Raw genomic sequence first — 16,752 nt, forward strand, 5'->3', positions numbered from 1 at the left:
GTTTACTCTGCTTTGAGCAGTGGTGGTTGGACTAGACAATTTCCAGAAGTTACTTCCAACTTCAGCTATTACGTGATTCTGTGAAATGATCAGACAAGAAGGCATTTCCTTCAGTTTTGCCTCTCCAACTGTTGATTTTTCCTCACCACAGGTGGCTCAGCTGTTGGACACAAGTGACTAATAGGTTTATAGTGAATTTGGCAGTGATTTCCAAAAGCATCCCTTCTGGAGGGGACATAACCCGTTCTTTTTCCTCAGTAATTTCAGAGTGATCTGTTTGGGGTTTTTTTTGAGGGTGAATGACTGGGAAAATTCTGTGTTACTCCAGCCTTTTAGTGCTCATTTTTATCTTGTGCTACAAACTAAATGCCAGTGCTTCTCTATTGCTCAATTTTTTCCAAACAGCAGCAGAATTTGATTTTTTTTTTTTAAATAAACTTGTGTCTGCTCACTGTATTCAGAATGCAGGGATGGAAACTGTCTGTGACTGATCACTTTCACTCTGCTGTAGCTTGGCAAAGCTGTAGGAGTAAGTAGTCTTGAGAACTCGGCTTTTGTGGAAGGCCAGGCAGAGCACATGCTGGTGGGTTACATCTGGTCTGTCTTTGGCACGTTCTTTTTGAAAAAAACAACATATAAAGCAGTAAAAGGCTTCAAAAATGGTAACAGATTTTCCTGAAGCTAATGGCATCCATCCAAGAGAGCTTAATTTTTTCTATATAAAAAGAATAGAGAAAAGCACTTATCTTTTCCTCTGTACAAAATGTGTAAGTCAAACCAATGATTTTCAAATTGTCACGCACAGTTGAACACAGTAGCCTTTGTGGTATAAGGTGTGTTGATAGTCTTAATCCAGAGATAAAATTCCAGATTGCCTGTATATTGTGATATATGCATTTCTGACTCTCTAACTTGTAGTTAAAGGATATCTCATTTTCTTTCTCTCATTTGTGTAGATGGAAAAAACCAAACATAGCTTTCTCAGCTTTTTGAGCTGAGAAAAGATAGAACGTTTCAGGAACAGACTGACAACTGGAGATATGAGGCAAAGTCCATTATCTTTTCCCGTCGGTTGTACAGGCTGATATGGTATCACTAGCAGCCTTTCTGTATTATTAACTTTTTTAGTATATAGTTTCAAATTATAATGGTGTGCAACAGAAATCTGTGTAGTGATGTAGCAAAGTTGTTAGTCTTTTCTTTTTCTCCCCACAGGTATCAAGCACGATGGGACTATGTGTGATACTTGTCGACAGCAACCCATCATTGGCATCCGATGGAAATGTGCTGAATGCACAAATTATGACTTGTGCACAGTTTGCTATCACGGGGACAAACATCACTTGAGGCATCGTTTTTACAGAATTACCACACCAGGAAGTGAAAGGTAAAATGTAATTTTTTCCCCATGAAATTAAATAGGAACAGTTAATTGTGGTTAACTTCTAAACTGCAGATTTGGTTACTGAAATTTGGGTTAGGTAAGATAGTGGCTTGAGGTGTAGATTCTGTTACTGGTTCTCTGCCTCTTTGTGAGGAAGGGTAGCTAGGACAGATCTTTGGAGCTTGGCAAACATGGAAATTTTAGAAGAATGGAGTAGAGAAAAATGTTACAATATGATTATTCAGTTTCTTTTAACCTCACTGGGATCTTCCTAGTTCTTGTGTTATCATATAGCAGCTTTAAAACGAAGGCAATTATCTTTACACAATGTGTAATCACAAAAGGATTTGTCAATTAATTCCTGAATGTGAAAGTTTAATTAGGTTTAAAAATGGTGTAGACAGATTGAGGGGAAAATATTCTCCTTGTGGGCTACGAAAACCAGAATGATATGGAGACAAAACCTCAGACTTGAACTGCTTAAACTGCTCACTACAGAAAGTAGTGTACCCTTCACAGTTCTACCCTACTTCAAAAGTTCTACCCTTGCCTTGATTTTCATGTTCTCTTCTTAAGCATCTATTATTGTCTCCCAGCGAAGAACTCTGAACAAAATTGGCATTTTATGTGTTCTTGCATAGGTGTTCTTGTGTTCTTGACTTCACATAACTTGTCTAAATCCAAAGCCCTTCTCTGTCATGATTTGTCTACTGGTTAAGTGAGAACAGTGGTATTTGCCTGTTACTAAACATTTGGAGAGCTACAGTAAAGCATTGTGTAAAGGCCTTGTGCTGTGGTATCACCTCTGTGATAACTCTCCAGAATGTTTTTTCATTAAATCATTGGAAGCTTTTTTTTGTTAGATATGATACTCAGTTAAATGCAACATGTGTAAGAACATTTATTTCCTCTTCTCAGAGAAGTAAGGTTTACAAATATGTTGTAATTCAGTGATGTGCTTTTATCAGTGGTTTTACAGTTAAGGGAAGTGGTTGGAGCACACAAACTGAATTCTCATATTGTGTCTTGTAGGGATTGTGTTTTTCTCAAATGTTTGCCTTGAAGTTTAACTATGGCTCAAATGCCCAGGTCAGTGGCTTAATCAAAAAGTAACTTCTGTTTTTTTGAGATTCATGCCAGCAGATCTAGGTACCAAATAGATATTGTAAGCTTAGTGTCTCAATTATGATGTTCTAATGCAGAACAAGACTTAGAAGTTGAATCCAAGAGTAGAAAGTGCTGGCTTAGTGTAATTAATACCGAATAGGTAACAAAATACAAATCTGTTTTTCTATTTATTTCTTTGTTAAAAATCTCATTGCTTTTGAGAATGCTTGCCAGACTTTTTCTTCTTGTTTTTTTTTCTTTAAGCTGAAATTTCCTTTATAGTTTTAAGTGGTCTGTTCTGATGTATAAGGCATAATTTTTAGTTTTGGAGATAAATTGTATACAATGTATAGAATTGCAGGAAATCTTTTGTATCTTGTCACTTTCTCCCTATCTTTGTTTACTCCCATTGAGCTGTTTTGCAACTCTTTATCTAGAAGGCAGCTTCATCTACCAAGGAGCTGTTTCTATTGGATCAGGCTTAGCTGAGAAAAATTGATTAAAGTTAACTGTTTGAGGGAGGAGAAAATGGCAAAGCAGTGCTATTGAATTTGAGGGATATCTCATAGGAAAAATGGCAAGAGGCATCTAAGGACGTTTGGATGAAGGAAAGCATGGACTCTTCTCTTGAGTCTGGAATATCATATGGGCAGCATACCAAAGTAATTTATGCTGGTTTTTGTCTCAGTTTTGTAAGTGTTGAGATCTTTCTAAAATGCTGCTATAGACAGCATATCTTTGTGTTTTCTATCACTCTTTTATATTACTTAGATAAAAATGGCTAATATTTTCATGTGCTCTTTGCATTGATTCTAACAGTTTAACTTTTTCCTTGTCTGCCATCTGCTGGATGTTAAAAGTTTAGCAGGAGGGTGATACACTTCCTGAAGAGGTCAGGAAACATTCAGAATTTCACCTGAAAAATACTTTTGTCTGGCAACATTTTCCTGGCATGAAGTAAGAAATCTGGTTGCATGCAAACTGGTGGCTTTTGAGATGACTGAAAAGGCAGGAAAATGTTTGTCTCTTTCTGTTTTGTAAGTTAAATACTCATGAACTGTTCTGTTTGGGCTTATCTACTTCAGTTCTATTGAAGTCAGGGGGAAAGAAGAGGTTTGCTTTAGAAAAATAACATATTATGACTGAAAAAATGGATGCTGATATATTGACTTAAATTTGCTAAGATATGCTATAAGAAGTTTGTAGAAAATAAACTGAGACATGGAGAGGAAAGAGATGTAGCTCTTACTTAATAGCATAATTCTGAATAAAAATGGCAGGGCAATTGTGGGACAGTAATACTGGCCTACAGTGCATCTAAGAGAAACAGAAATGTGTTGTTCGTATGACTGTTTCTTTCATGATTTTAATAATATGAGTACAGATCTATATGGTAAGTGGTTACAAGATTATTGCTGGTGGTAGGAATTTTGGAGATAAAATTATAATCAGAATTTAAAACTAATTATAAACGTACAATAAATCAGATTTAGGAAGATCGTGGTATTTTATCTTGTGGGCTGCTGTTCAAGTTGAGAATTGAATGGATGCAATTCATGCACCGAAATCTGCGTTTGTGGGGTTATTTTTGTTTCAAGACGCTCTCCTTCCTTTCCATCCCCAAAGATTTGTTTTGGACTTTCTTTATTATCTTGACATTTGTGGGTTCTTCTTTTAATAACTTCAGGGTATTGTTGGAGTCTCGCCGTAAATCAAAGAAAATTACAGCAAGAGGAATCTTTGCAGGTGCCAGGGTGGTGCGAGGAGTTGACTGGCAATGGGAAGATCAAGATGGTGGCAATGGGCGTAGAGGAAAGGTAAAAATAAAACTGGTTTAAATAAGAAGATGCATTTCTGCATGCTCATGTAATGGCCTCAGTGGCCTTTCTAATTGTAGAGTAAAAATATAATCATAAAAGTTACTATTTTAATTTGCTGGACATTTTTTAATCTTATTCTGTAATGCTCAAACATTTAGAAAGAGGAAGGGATATATACTATAGCCAGTTCATTTAAATTTAAATTTACACTTTTACAATACCAGCACAAAATTTTTAAAACTACTAAATTTTATCTTGGTTGTTCTGTTTAAGACTGGCTTGTAACAACATTAAGATCTTGGGCATATTTCAGCATTGCTAGAGAGCTGGTATAAAAACAGAGCTCTCAAGAATAGCCCTTTCTGGTCATCACTGCATTCTGTAGTCTTATTGCTTGTGGGTCGGCACATTTGTGTATCTCTTGTTCTTGGTTTTTCCATGCTTGCACCCTGGACTTTTGTTTTTCATCTAATAATTACAGAGACTTTTCCGGTTTAAAATTAAAAACTTTGCAAGTGTTGGATGTGGATATTATATTACTGGCTTAGGACATTATGTGAGTGTTTTTTATTTGTTGTATAATAAAAATATTTGGATTTATTGAATATTGCATGGAATGATATGTTGCTAATTATAACCTTTGCAAATTTTCTGTTTACAACTTACATTTAGCTTGAGAACTAATGAAGATTTGTTATAAGTATGAACATACAGTACGGAGTGTAAAATATACTATGAATTTTATCACCAAATATGAGATGTTCTAGGAGGAGAGTTGGATGCCCTTATATCTTGGTGAACTGGTGGTTTTTTGATGCATTTATTTTTGGTACACTTAGCAACATTTGAAAGAAAGTGAAAAGTTCCTGAATAAGATATTTAGCCTATTTTATATTCTAGACATTTATGGAAGCTTTAGGACTTTTGGGGATTTCATTGAGAAGAAATAATGAATTTAAATCTCTTAAAGCAAGGGATATTCAGATGCAGCTGTTTTCATCTTGATTGTATACCCTGTGCTGTGAATTTGGCAAGATATTTTGAAATCTCTGAAACTTTGCAAAATGAGAGTCTTATCCTGCATTGTCTGCTTTATGTACTAAACTTGAATTAGTGGGATTATTTGCAAGCTGAAAATATGTATAAATGCATATAAATGTTTTTAACAAGGAAAAGCAGATGGTAGATGGCAGAAACAGCTTTTACATAAATAAAAATAAGAATGAGGAGAAATTGTGGAAATTGCTTTTTTAAATAATGGAAGTGTTTTCAGAATTTGGTGCATGGCCTCATGATATCAGAAATGTCAGGGAAAGTCCTTTACACTCTTCTTTTATACTGTTGTTAAACAGATTTGCTCTGGAATAAAACTTTGTCTCCTAATATAGTGCACTGCCACTAGGCTAATGCAGGTTAAACCAGACAAATTGAAGCAATTAAAATAGTTTCCATCCTGTTTTTCTTAGTTAAATACTGCTTCTGGTAAGAACATGTCAAAGCATCATAAAATTAATTTTTACTGTTTAGATTTTGTTCTCTACTTATGTAGTTAGATTACCTACCAAATATACAAAAGAACAATAGGCCTACAAAGTATATATTCAGGCTGCCATCTTATTAAGACACCTAGGGAACACTTGTATCAAACAGAAAACAGCTTCAGAATAAATTTTACTAAATTCAGTAAAACTGCTGTATCCTGAATTATTCTGAAGAGAGGAATAAGGCTTTACGTTCAAATTGTGCTTCTAAGTCTTTTTTCTAGAAACAATTTTCTTATTTTTAAAACTGAATAGGTAACTGAAATCCAAGATTGGAGTGCGTCGAGTCCACATAGTGCAGCGTATGTTCTTTGGGACAATGGTGCTAAAAACCTTTACAGAGTTGGCTTTGAGGGCATGGTAAGTATAAAAGAACACAAAGGGTAAAATGCATGGTGGGGGAAGGGTAGTAAGAATAACTTGTTGTGCTTTATTATCCTGCTTTTGTAATATCCTTTGTCAGTTTGCATGCTATTAGTCAGGTCATTGTGAATACAGCTGTATGGATCATGCATATGTATTAGTAAGAAAGTCTGATCTGAGAATTTATAAAACATGTGAATAACTTAAAGTTAAGGGCTGGTTTCTGCCATAAATATTTACATTGCATACATGATTATTTTACTGTGCTACTATTGTGCTTAAATTAAAATTCAGAAAAGAAAAAGAAGCTTACTCATGAACTTTCTAAAGACCCTATTTCTTTAACTCCTGAATTTTTCAGTTCACTTCAAGTTTTGATGTGATTACTGCAAGATTTGCAGTTTTTAAATTACTGGCAACACTCAGAATCCTCTTGAGAGGAATTTTTTTGTCAATGGAAAGGTGTTGAATTAAGTTACAACCTTAATTTGCTTTAGCACTAAATTTTCTTTTTCACTTCCTAGCTTCTACAGCTACTTCTACAGCTTTAGAGAGAAAATGGGTCAGACTCTAGCCTAAGTGCCTTCTGTTGCTGGGTTTTCTTATCCTAATGTGGGTCAGGGAAAGGTTACTTTGATTATCAACTGCTTACAACATCTTAATTAGCATTTTCTTTGCATGATTTTTGTTTGATACTGCAGAGGAAAACCATGTTAACTTAACACTGAAGTGTCATCTTGCCAGATGTCTATCAGTAATAAAATGTTAAACAATGACTAGTCTACTTTTTTTGAAAGTAAAATATTTTGCCTTATAGCCTCACTTGAAATAAAATTTATTTTTATAATAAAAAATAAATATGAAATACCACTTTTGCAGTAAGTACATATTTTAGTGTCAGGTTTAAAAAGAGTAAACATCTCTAGTGCAGGTCAGCTTTTCTGGTGCATGAAGATGCTAAGGATAGAATATAAGTCAGTATTGAATTATGTCCTTCATGGCCCCCTGCAGTTCTAAAGAGAATTCCTTATATACTGGCAAAAGGGAAAGAAAGTGACATGTAGTATTATGTAGTATAGTGTTATTAAACCAATGGGTGGTATCTTCCCCCTTGCATTTGATTATGATGCATGGAGGAGGAGCACGATTACAAAATCTAGATAGAATGAGGTACAGATCAACTGATTTTTTTTGTTGCAATTTCAGTTACTGTGTTAAAATTTGTGTGCTGCATAGTAGGAGTGCTGTAGAATCATTAAAGATTCCTTCTGGCCTCAGAAAAAATACATTTAAGAGAAGTTATATTCTGTTCTGAAATAGTTATTCCCTTAATAATAAAAATATATGTATTATTTGTAAAGCAACTATATTGTGTTGCCAAACTATTACCACATAAGGAAGTGTTAAATATTTCTAGAGTACTTGATTAACTACTGCAACTGTAAATTTGAATGGATAAGGGTGACCCTTCCCGCAAGATTTGTACAAATAGAAATATTTGGTCATTCATTTAATTAACAACAAAAAACTGTTAAAATATTTGTGTAACTACATATAGGTATATGTTATATATGATAATATATAAATAATATATGTACATACATATGTATAAAAAAGATAATTTGAGGCTTTATATGTAGTGCATACCTGATTGTAATCCCTTCCTACAATAATTTTATCTTTGTCGGGTACTTTTATCAAATGGAATTTTCACTTCAGACAGAATGGATTCTTGGATATCTGTGACAGACAGAATGGATTCTTGGATATCTGTGACAAATAGCCATTTGAATGTAAAGTTAGATTTTATAACTGATTAATTGCTTGCTAAGTGTACAATTCATTATGATTATTTATTACTATTTATGTGCCATTACGTAAAGCTGACTAATAGATTGTCAGAAAGTTCATGTAAAGTTGAGGCAAACTTGCATTGGGACTTAGAAATTGGATAAGAATGTCCAGAGAATGTGGAATCAACAATACTCAGTGTGCGTCCATGTAAATACAGCTGGGAAGAGACCCCCTACTTGCAGATGAATAACACTTGACTCAGACGCAAATGGAGCTGATTGAAGAAACACAGCTTATTATTGTAAGTCAGGGTTGCTTGTTTGATAGCTGACAGGCTGCATCTGGTTCTCAAAATTAATCTATCTGGCCTGCCAGCTTTTCCTTGGGAGAGACGAGGACTGGCTGGTGGGGCAGCAGGTGCTGGCTGAAAACTTGCATTTATTTGTGGTCAGATCCTTAGAGTTTTTATTCAAGTTTGCTGTTGCTGTGTTTACATATGAAGTGGTTGAGAGGGGTCTATCTTGCCTTTCTTTGTGAAGCCTGGCAATTTAAATCTGGGAGTTTCTGCTGCCACAGGCCACAAATTCCCAAACTGAAATCTGTTTTTATGGTACTGTTAGGTTGAATAACGTTTGCTACATCCATAGTAGGAATAATGTACTGTTGCCTAATATGGTTATTGGCACTGCTTGCATTTCATATCTGTATGTATTCAGATTCTAGAGCCAGACCAAGCTGTTAACTGCATTACCTGCTTTAGAATTGTGTGAACGTAGGCTTTTGCAATAGAAAGATACACTGTGTGGAATTAGAGAGTTAATGAGAAGACTGTGATTTAGCTTTTTAGACTTGTTTCTAGTTTTTATTTCTTCATATCACACAGCTGAGGATGTAAAGCATTATATTCTACTACTTATTAATAGAATGATTTCCCTATAAAAACTGAAGAAAATAGTTCCGTCAGCAGGAGTGCCCTAAATCAGTTTCATTATTTAGGGACTAGTTTTGAGCTACCAAATTTCTTTGCTCTTGCCTTTTTTTGCTGTGATTAACCTCCTCTTCTTGTTTCTCGTTATGGAGGATCTTGCTTTCATCTGTGTAGCCTCTGAAAGAAGTGACTGTAGTTATCATCCATCATTGTCACAGTAATCTGTAAGCCATCTGTGTTTGTGTACTTTTTTTCCCCGAATTCTGAATAGTTGAGTGCATAAGGGAAATTGAGAAGATTCCTTGCCCTTGTGTTTTTGACATTACTTTAAACTTTTTTACCCTGATTGATACCTAATGTCTGTTCATCAACATTTATTTGGGTTACCCTTAAAGATAATCCTTGAAATTACTCTAGAGGATTTTAAGAATGACTTATTAACACTTTTTTTCTTAAATAAAAACAAGGTAAATATCTTAGCATACTAGGCATTGCAGGTGAATGTTATAAAATATATAGAAATATGCTTTCTGCTGCAGTTAAACTGTCAGATCTGTAATGTAAGTCAAATCTTCAGCTCTCTAGTCCTTTATCTTGTCCCTCGTATGTTCAAAATGAGGGGTTTAGGAAGGAGCAACAAGAATTTTCATTATTTTGTTAGTTTAGTGTCCTTCTGTTGCTTTTAGGTGCTGATCAAAACTGATTTAAAACACAGAAACATGAATTTTGGCCACGTTTACACATGCAGCAGGTGTTTTTTATTACCTTACTCACAAGTGTAGCCAAAGTTAGGTGGTTAGTTGTTTTGGAATCCAGAGAGGAAGGAGATATTTACGTATACCTTGTGCGCTTATTTGCATTTGTCAGCAGACTTTGTTTAACTTCTTGTTTACATAGTATTATTTCTCTACATTTCTCCTGTAGTCTCAACCAAGCCAAGTTTTTCATCTCTCCATAACTGAGTTGCTTAGAAAAATATTTCTGTTAAGCAGTAATGTACTTACTGGTCCTTTTCCAGTTTTGTTATTTACAGTATTAACCCACAAGGAAGACTTTTAAAATGATCCTCCTTAAAAAAAAAAAAAGTTACACATGGGAAATTTTTATACATGCCTATAATCAATAGACAGTAAGGTTATAAACCGTTCGCTCGGGATTTGCCTGAGGTCCGATTTCTTCTCTAAGAACCTGTTCTTATACCTCACACCTCTTTGTCATTTCAGTCACTTTCTCTACTATCTTCTACCTTCTCCTTTTATTGCTTTCACTTTTCTCAGCTTCTTGAAACTGAAAATTATTTGAATTCACTAAATTTGAAATACAGCATTTCTTATAAACCTTTAGCTAAAACTTAATGGATTTATCCAGTCTTGTCTTAATCAGGTGACAAAGCAGCATGCACTGGACTTTCTCCATTTCTCTGGTAAGGGCTTATTTCCTTGCCGAAAGCTGTTGTGAGTTTGAAGACTTAAAATGACCTTTAACAGGTGTATTCATTGCTGCCTCAAACACCTGCAGCTGTGGCACCATTCCTGCTGGTATATCTGTAAGATCAGTATTAATTTCTCTCCTGCTATTTGCTGCTGGTGTTAGGAGCTATTTCAGTGCATCTGGATCAAACATTCTTCTTTTTCTTAGTAGCACACCTTGTTTTCTTATCAAGTCTGTAGACTCCCCTCCCTGGTTTTGATGGATGGCATTCCATATTGATTGGAATAACTTAATAGTTATTCCAGTAGGCAGCTGCTCCTTCGGCATTGTTTTTCTCTTCAAGGTCAGGGATGATGGCGCTTTTACACCATCTGCCAACACTGCTGACATTGCTGTAATATACATTTTTTCATTCGCTGAAGTTTTTATGATGATGAAATTGCCACTGTTTTTTCAATGGTATGATTGGATGGTAAGCCAAAGTAAATGGTTATGTTTTCTGTGTTTCCCATTTGGCTAAGCAGATCATGATCTTTATGTAATCCAGTCACATACAGCTGGAGTGCAAAGTTTTTCAGCAAGTCAGAAGGTAGATGCTAGAATACCAAAGTTATCCATTGTAGGCAAAAACCATTATTACCCACTGCTCATGTGTATCAGCTGTTACTACTGATCTCAAAGTCCTGGTGGGCGATGTTTTGTGCTCATGCTGTTCCTTGAGTTTTCATTATAATAATTTCCTGCTTAACTGGGGCTTCCATCTCTTCTCTAACTATGCACAAATTCCACAAAATCGATAGCTTTTTTTTTCTGTTTCTTGTAAGAGTCCTATTCAGGGTTCATTGAATGATTTCTCCATCAAATTAGTGCATAAAAGCTTATGGTTTGTTTTGATCTTTGCACGTTTGTCTCCACCACATATTTATACCCAGCCTCACAGTTGTTCTTTTTCTGTGCACAGTGTCACTGTGAGTCTAAAACTTGAGTTTTAACATCCCTTGTGTTTTGGTACAGTCCCTTTTAAACTTGTATGTCTCATCTCCAAACGATCCGCTATTTCAATCCATTTACAAGACTCAGGGAGACTCATAAAACTTGTAAAAATCCTGGTGGGGTTCTCTGAAGTGCGGTACAGCAGAGCTGGCAGCATTGACATGCTGGCAGCCTGGTGTGTCCGGGCTTTGGCTGTGTTTGTGCTTCATCCTTACTAGGGAGGCCTGTTGCCACCCAGTCCCCTGGGGGAGAATGACCAGGAGCTTAACACCACCCCTGATTTTTTAAGCTACTTGGGCAGAAGAAAGCTTGTTTTCCTTTTCTGATAAATACCGTAGCTGAGTGCTAGAAGTAGAATTATAGTTGCTTACCCAGCTTTTGTGGTACTGAAGTAAAACTAAGTACAGTTTCCTATCTTAAAACTCCAGGATCTTTTTTGGGTTTGGTTATGTTTTTTAAGACATTTGCAGGCCTTTGTCATGTTGATGTTACTTTTCTTATTAGTGCTGTTTGCAAAGTTGCTGAAGGAACTGCTTCCTGTGTATATGGTATATACAAGTTAGTTTCATACTGCCTTAATCTCTGTCAGTGCCTCATCTTTCTGTGCGTTTTGAGTCCTCAATTTTTTGGTGAAGGCTTATGTAAAAAAGAAAAAAACAACCCATTACCTTGCTTTTCTGTGATACTTAAATGAGACTCTTGTTTTACTCCTTAGTGATGTAACATTGACTTTACCATGTAAGTGAAAGGAAGACAGATGTGAAGCTGAGGTTCAACATCAAGCTACTACTTAGTTTTACAACCAAGTATATCATTATACTCCAGAAATAAACTATGCGTAGGGCACGGTACAGGCAGGGTGAAAAAAGAGAGCAGATTTGTAGATTTCTGGTGGGTTTTTTTTTCCCTGTAAAATTTAAGGTATCTCAACCTGCTTCCTAATAATTTCTGCTGCAAGATAGTAATTAGTCTTTTACTGAATATTTTATTTCTTCTGCTAGCTTTCACCCATCAGTCTGCTCTGTATGTTAACGCTTGCTGTAACTCAAGCTATCTTTCAGCCAGATTTTGCCTGGCTGGGAGGAGAACCGTTAGGACCCTCCCGTGCTCTATTCTTAATGCTCTGAAGAGTATGAAAACAGCTCTTGCATGTATGCCCCTTCTTGACTCCTGTGCAGACAGCTGGTTGTTGCATGACACGAAGAGTTTGTATTCGGTGGGTGAGACCAAGTGCTCCCGGGCATTAAATCTCTTGTTGGTCTGGGGGAATGAATCAGCTTGCCATCTGGGATGGTCAGTGCAGCCCCTTTGTCTTCGGCCCAGTTAAAGCTGGCCCCAGCCCACCGGGTGGCAGCATTTTGTCGCACGCCTGCTGCTGCGGGGCTGAACAAACGCTCTTTCTCTCATTTCTCATAGATTTGAAGAGAGGCTAAATCTCATTATTTTCATCTGTCCATTTTCATCACTTTTTTTCAAAAAGTGGTGCTACATTCTTCGTAGATCAGGATATACGCTGAATTTTGTATTGTTTCTGGCTGCTTAGCAGTTACAGGTCACTGAGAGTAGTATTGTATTTGTCAGTGCCTTGATTTGGAAGACTTGAGAGTTTTCATTTTAGTCCTTTTGCAGGAGCACAGTCTGTCAATAAATCTTGGGTGTGGGAAAAATAATTGTTGAAGTGTTTGTTTAGTTCTGGTTGATTATATCATAACCACCACCTGTCCTCTGTTTCCTCCCCCATCCCATAGAATATTCTGACACATTTTGCAAACAGTTTCCTATCTCTTTCCCAACTCATCATGCACACAAAATGCCGTTTGTTTAGTGAGAATTGTTCCATAAGGAGCAATGGCAGATGGTAGCCATTTGGCTTTAAAGGTTACACAGGGAAAAAACTAGAGGAAAGGAGCATTACAGGAACTCCGCTGGTTTTATGAATGGGAGTTGGTTATCATATTTGAAACCTCTGTTTCTCAGATAATATTAAACAGACTCTTTCTGGTGGATAAGCTGTAGAACTTTTCTCTTTAAAAAGATCATGTTTAGCTCAGCATAGTGGTGTTTTGTTTGGTTTTTTTTTTTTTTTTTTTTTTTTTTTTTAAGTAATATCCTTGTGTTCTGTATATCCTTAATTGGATATTCTTTGTTTTGTAGAATTTGGGTGCCAGGTTTTCTTCTCTAAGTTAAACATGTATCTGTGAAAAGGAGTTGGAAAGAGGGGGCAGCACTGGCAGGCATTAAGTGATTGGTACAGGAAAGGCTGTGGCCTTGAACACTGTTTGCAGATTTATTTTTCTTTCCTTGCTTGTGTTTTTTAAGAGGGAAGATGACTTTATAGAACAATGTGAAGGAGCTTTGTGTTATTTTAATACCTTCTTTTGAGTTAAAATGTCTCATCCTTTATAGCCTTTTATATTCGTAAAGAGTATTAAAATCTTGAGAATGCCAAGGCTGATAGATTGGAAAGTATTTGAGATTATATGCATCAGTAATGAATTCATGGAGCGTGTTTTTTGTACTTATAATTTTCAGCCTTCTTAATTGAGTGTATTTCAGTTCTAGTTTCACTGACTTAGGTTAACCTGGAGACTCAGTCAGTGAGGACTAAAGTTGTCTCAATCTCTCTCCATAGTCTGACCTGAAATGTGTCCAAGATGCAAAAGGAGGCTCTTTCTACAGGGACCATTGTCCTGTGTTAGGTGAGTTGAAGATAAAGTAAATTTATCTTGATGTATATTAATTGTATTCAGTCTGGATTTCTCTTTAAATGTCACCTAAAAGGACTGTCCTTACTAGTGAAATGTAAATGGTAGCATTTCTAAGCATTAATAATTGTAATGGTTTTCTAAATGTATTTGGTATCGGTGCGCCAAGTGGATGGCAAGGGAGCTGTTAACTGTTGACTGAGTAATAAATTGAGTCACAAGTCTTGTGCACTGTATTTCTAAAGAGCCAGACACAGCTGTGTGTTCTTATAAGACTGTCTTAAATATTCGGAGATGTTCAATGAAGTAGCATGTACATGGCCATAAACAGGAGCCATTCAAACATATAACTTAACCTGTTATTTTATACTAATACTAGTATATATTGTGAAATCTTAGTTGAGGTTTTCCATATCAGCTATTGCACTGACTTATTCCTCTAGTGTCTTGGCTGGGCTGCAGACATTTGCAGAGTGTATTATGCAAAATAATAGCCAGGTGTTTTGTTTTTTGAAATATGGGCAAGTTGGGATAAATTTTATAGATTACTGGACACAAATTTCTTAATTATTAATGTGTATTTCCTTGGCAAAACACGTGGTCATAAAACTGGACACTACAGAAAATTTTGCTTTTCTTCTTGAGTTTCTTATTATCCTTCAATGCATAAAAAACTTAGCTGATAATACTGGCTGTTGTAAAGTGAGAATTCTCTATTTACTAGTTTTAATCTAATTCCTTGCACAAGTACTTGAAGTATGACCTGCAAGCACTATTCTTTTATTGACAGCATTGGTGAAAAGGTGAAAACAGTAAAGGTCTGTTTTGTTTAGGAAAACAAACAGTTGTCCAGGAAGTCACTTAGATATGTACTATCAAGTAGATGAATTGTTTGAAAGTAAAAAGCCAAGGCACTCTGATCTTGGTATCTTACTTCTGTACTTAAAACTAATTTTGTCATTTTAGTCTGACGTGAATAAAAATAGGAAAGTAGTAATAGGATCTTACTGGTTCTTTATTACACAGGTAAACTTAGGTTCTTATGCGTGCCCTTTATTAATTTTTGTTCTTGCTTTAAAAGTACAGGCCTATGTTTTTTGCATGTAGCTTACTTTTAGGGTGATACTGTATTTGAATGCATGAATATTAATCACTAAAGATAGTAGGAGACTATTCTTTGTTAAATTCTTCCCCTTCCACTATATTAAGTTGCTCTTAAAGGATGATGCTGAGCTCTGTTCATCATTCTTACCACATTATCCTCCATCTTCTCAGTCTTACTGTTTGTTAGAACATCTGTCCCTTTTATTTGTCTTCTGAATGTAGTTCACAGATACGTTGATGTTGTGAATTTAAATGTATACTTGTGTTAAAAAATAGAAAGTTCTTTTTGAAGCTTTGCTATTTTCAAAGTAGAGTGCAAGTAATATTCCAGGGGCCTAATTAATACAGAGTAGTATGTAGTTGGGGCACAATACTGGGTCTGATTTTGTTCAATACCACATTGGTGACCTTGACGATGAGACAGAATACAATCCCAGACAGTTTGCAGGTGATAGCAAGTTGGCAGAGGGGTGTGGTTTGAAGTACAGCTTTATTCAGAAGAGCCTTGAGGAAGTGAAGAATTTTGTGAATGGAGACCTCGTGGACTTCAATCAGAAGTGCAGTTTTGCACTCTGGTTGGAATAAGCCTACGTACCAGGAATTCCCAGACTGGGAATTGTGAATGCCTGAGTGAGGAGCCTTGCTGAGGAAGGCCTGGGTGTTGCACTGAATACCAAATCGAATGAGACAGCAGTGTGCCATCGTTGCAAATAAGGTAAATTTCATAGTGGGCTATATTAGGAGGATGGTGGGCAACAGAATAGGAAAAGTTATTACTCCCCTCTTCTCAATGGTGATGAAGCTGTGTCTAGGATACTATGTCCTGTTTGTGTCATTGTCCGTCCATCTCCTCTTCCCTCCCCTCCAAGTTTTGAGAAACCGGAGGGGCTCTGATGGTGGCCTGCTAAAGTGGTTAAGAGACTGAGAGGACATGATTTGCAAGGAAGAGCTTGGCTTGTTTAGTCTGTTAAGAAGGAGGTTAAAAGGTAATCTACTAGCCATCTGCAAGCACTTTAAGGGTGATTGAAAATGATGGCACCAAAATTTCAGTAGTGGCAAATGGCATAAAAACAAATGGTAGTGGCCTTAAGGCCACCTTAAGTGACTCAAGAGGTTCAGATCAGATATTGAAGAAATTTTCTGTTACACCTACAGCTCTATATTGCAGAACTGGATAAAGTTACTTGGAGATGTTGTGGAACCCCAGTCCTTGGGGGCTTTCAGGACTCAGATAGGCAAAGCCACAGCTGACCTCAGCTGATTGTTAGTTTTGCTTTGTGTGGGGTATCGGACCGGATGACCTCTAGAGACCCATTCCTCCAACTAATGCTTCTATAATTCTTTGCTGGTTTATATCTCTTCCTTTCTTAGACTTCCCTGTCTCATCAGGGCTGTGTCTGGGATGTTTGCTGTCTAAGTTTTCTATCAAGTGAGTTCCATATCAGTAGCTTTTCTGAAGAATTAATCTTTGAGTTTGTCCTCTGCAGAAGTGGCTGTTTTCCATGTTATGTGTGTTTTGCTGTGAAGGCAAAGGGTGCAGACTGAAAATAGCATTCCATCTATAGGTCCTTTAAACTAAGAC

General features: G+C 36.3%; 1 protein-coding gene across 7 annotated transcripts in view; it reads left to right on the forward strand.

Annotated features, from left to right (window-relative positions):
* The window catches only part of MIB1 (MIB E3 ubiquitin protein ligase 1), an 86,136-nt gene that overhangs the window by 9,601 nt on the left and 59,783 nt on the right, over positions 1–16,752 (forward strand). For all 7 annotated transcript variants that reach the window (XR_012774433.1, XR_012774435.1, XR_012774434.1 and 4 more), the window contains exons 2-5: positions 1,216–1,387; positions 4,179–4,308; positions 6,108–6,212; positions 13,994–14,060. Coding sequence is in view for 3 of the 7 variants with exons in the window: in XM_075494472.1 (XP_075350587.1) it covers positions 1,216–1,387; positions 4,179–4,308; positions 6,108–6,212; positions 13,994–14,060 (474 nt within the window). In the remaining 4 variants the exon portion in view is untranslated. The remainder of the gene's footprint in view (positions 1–1,215; positions 1,388–4,178; positions 4,309–6,107; positions 6,213–13,993; positions 14,061–16,752) is intronic.

Source organism: Mycteria americana, chromosome 2 (genome assembly GCF_035582795.1).
Source record: "Mycteria americana isolate JAX WOST 10 ecotype Jacksonville Zoo and Gardens chromosome 2, USCA_MyAme_1.0, whole genome shotgun sequence".
Taxonomy (NCBI): Eukaryota; Metazoa; Chordata; class Aves; order Ciconiiformes; family Ciconiidae; genus Mycteria; species Mycteria americana.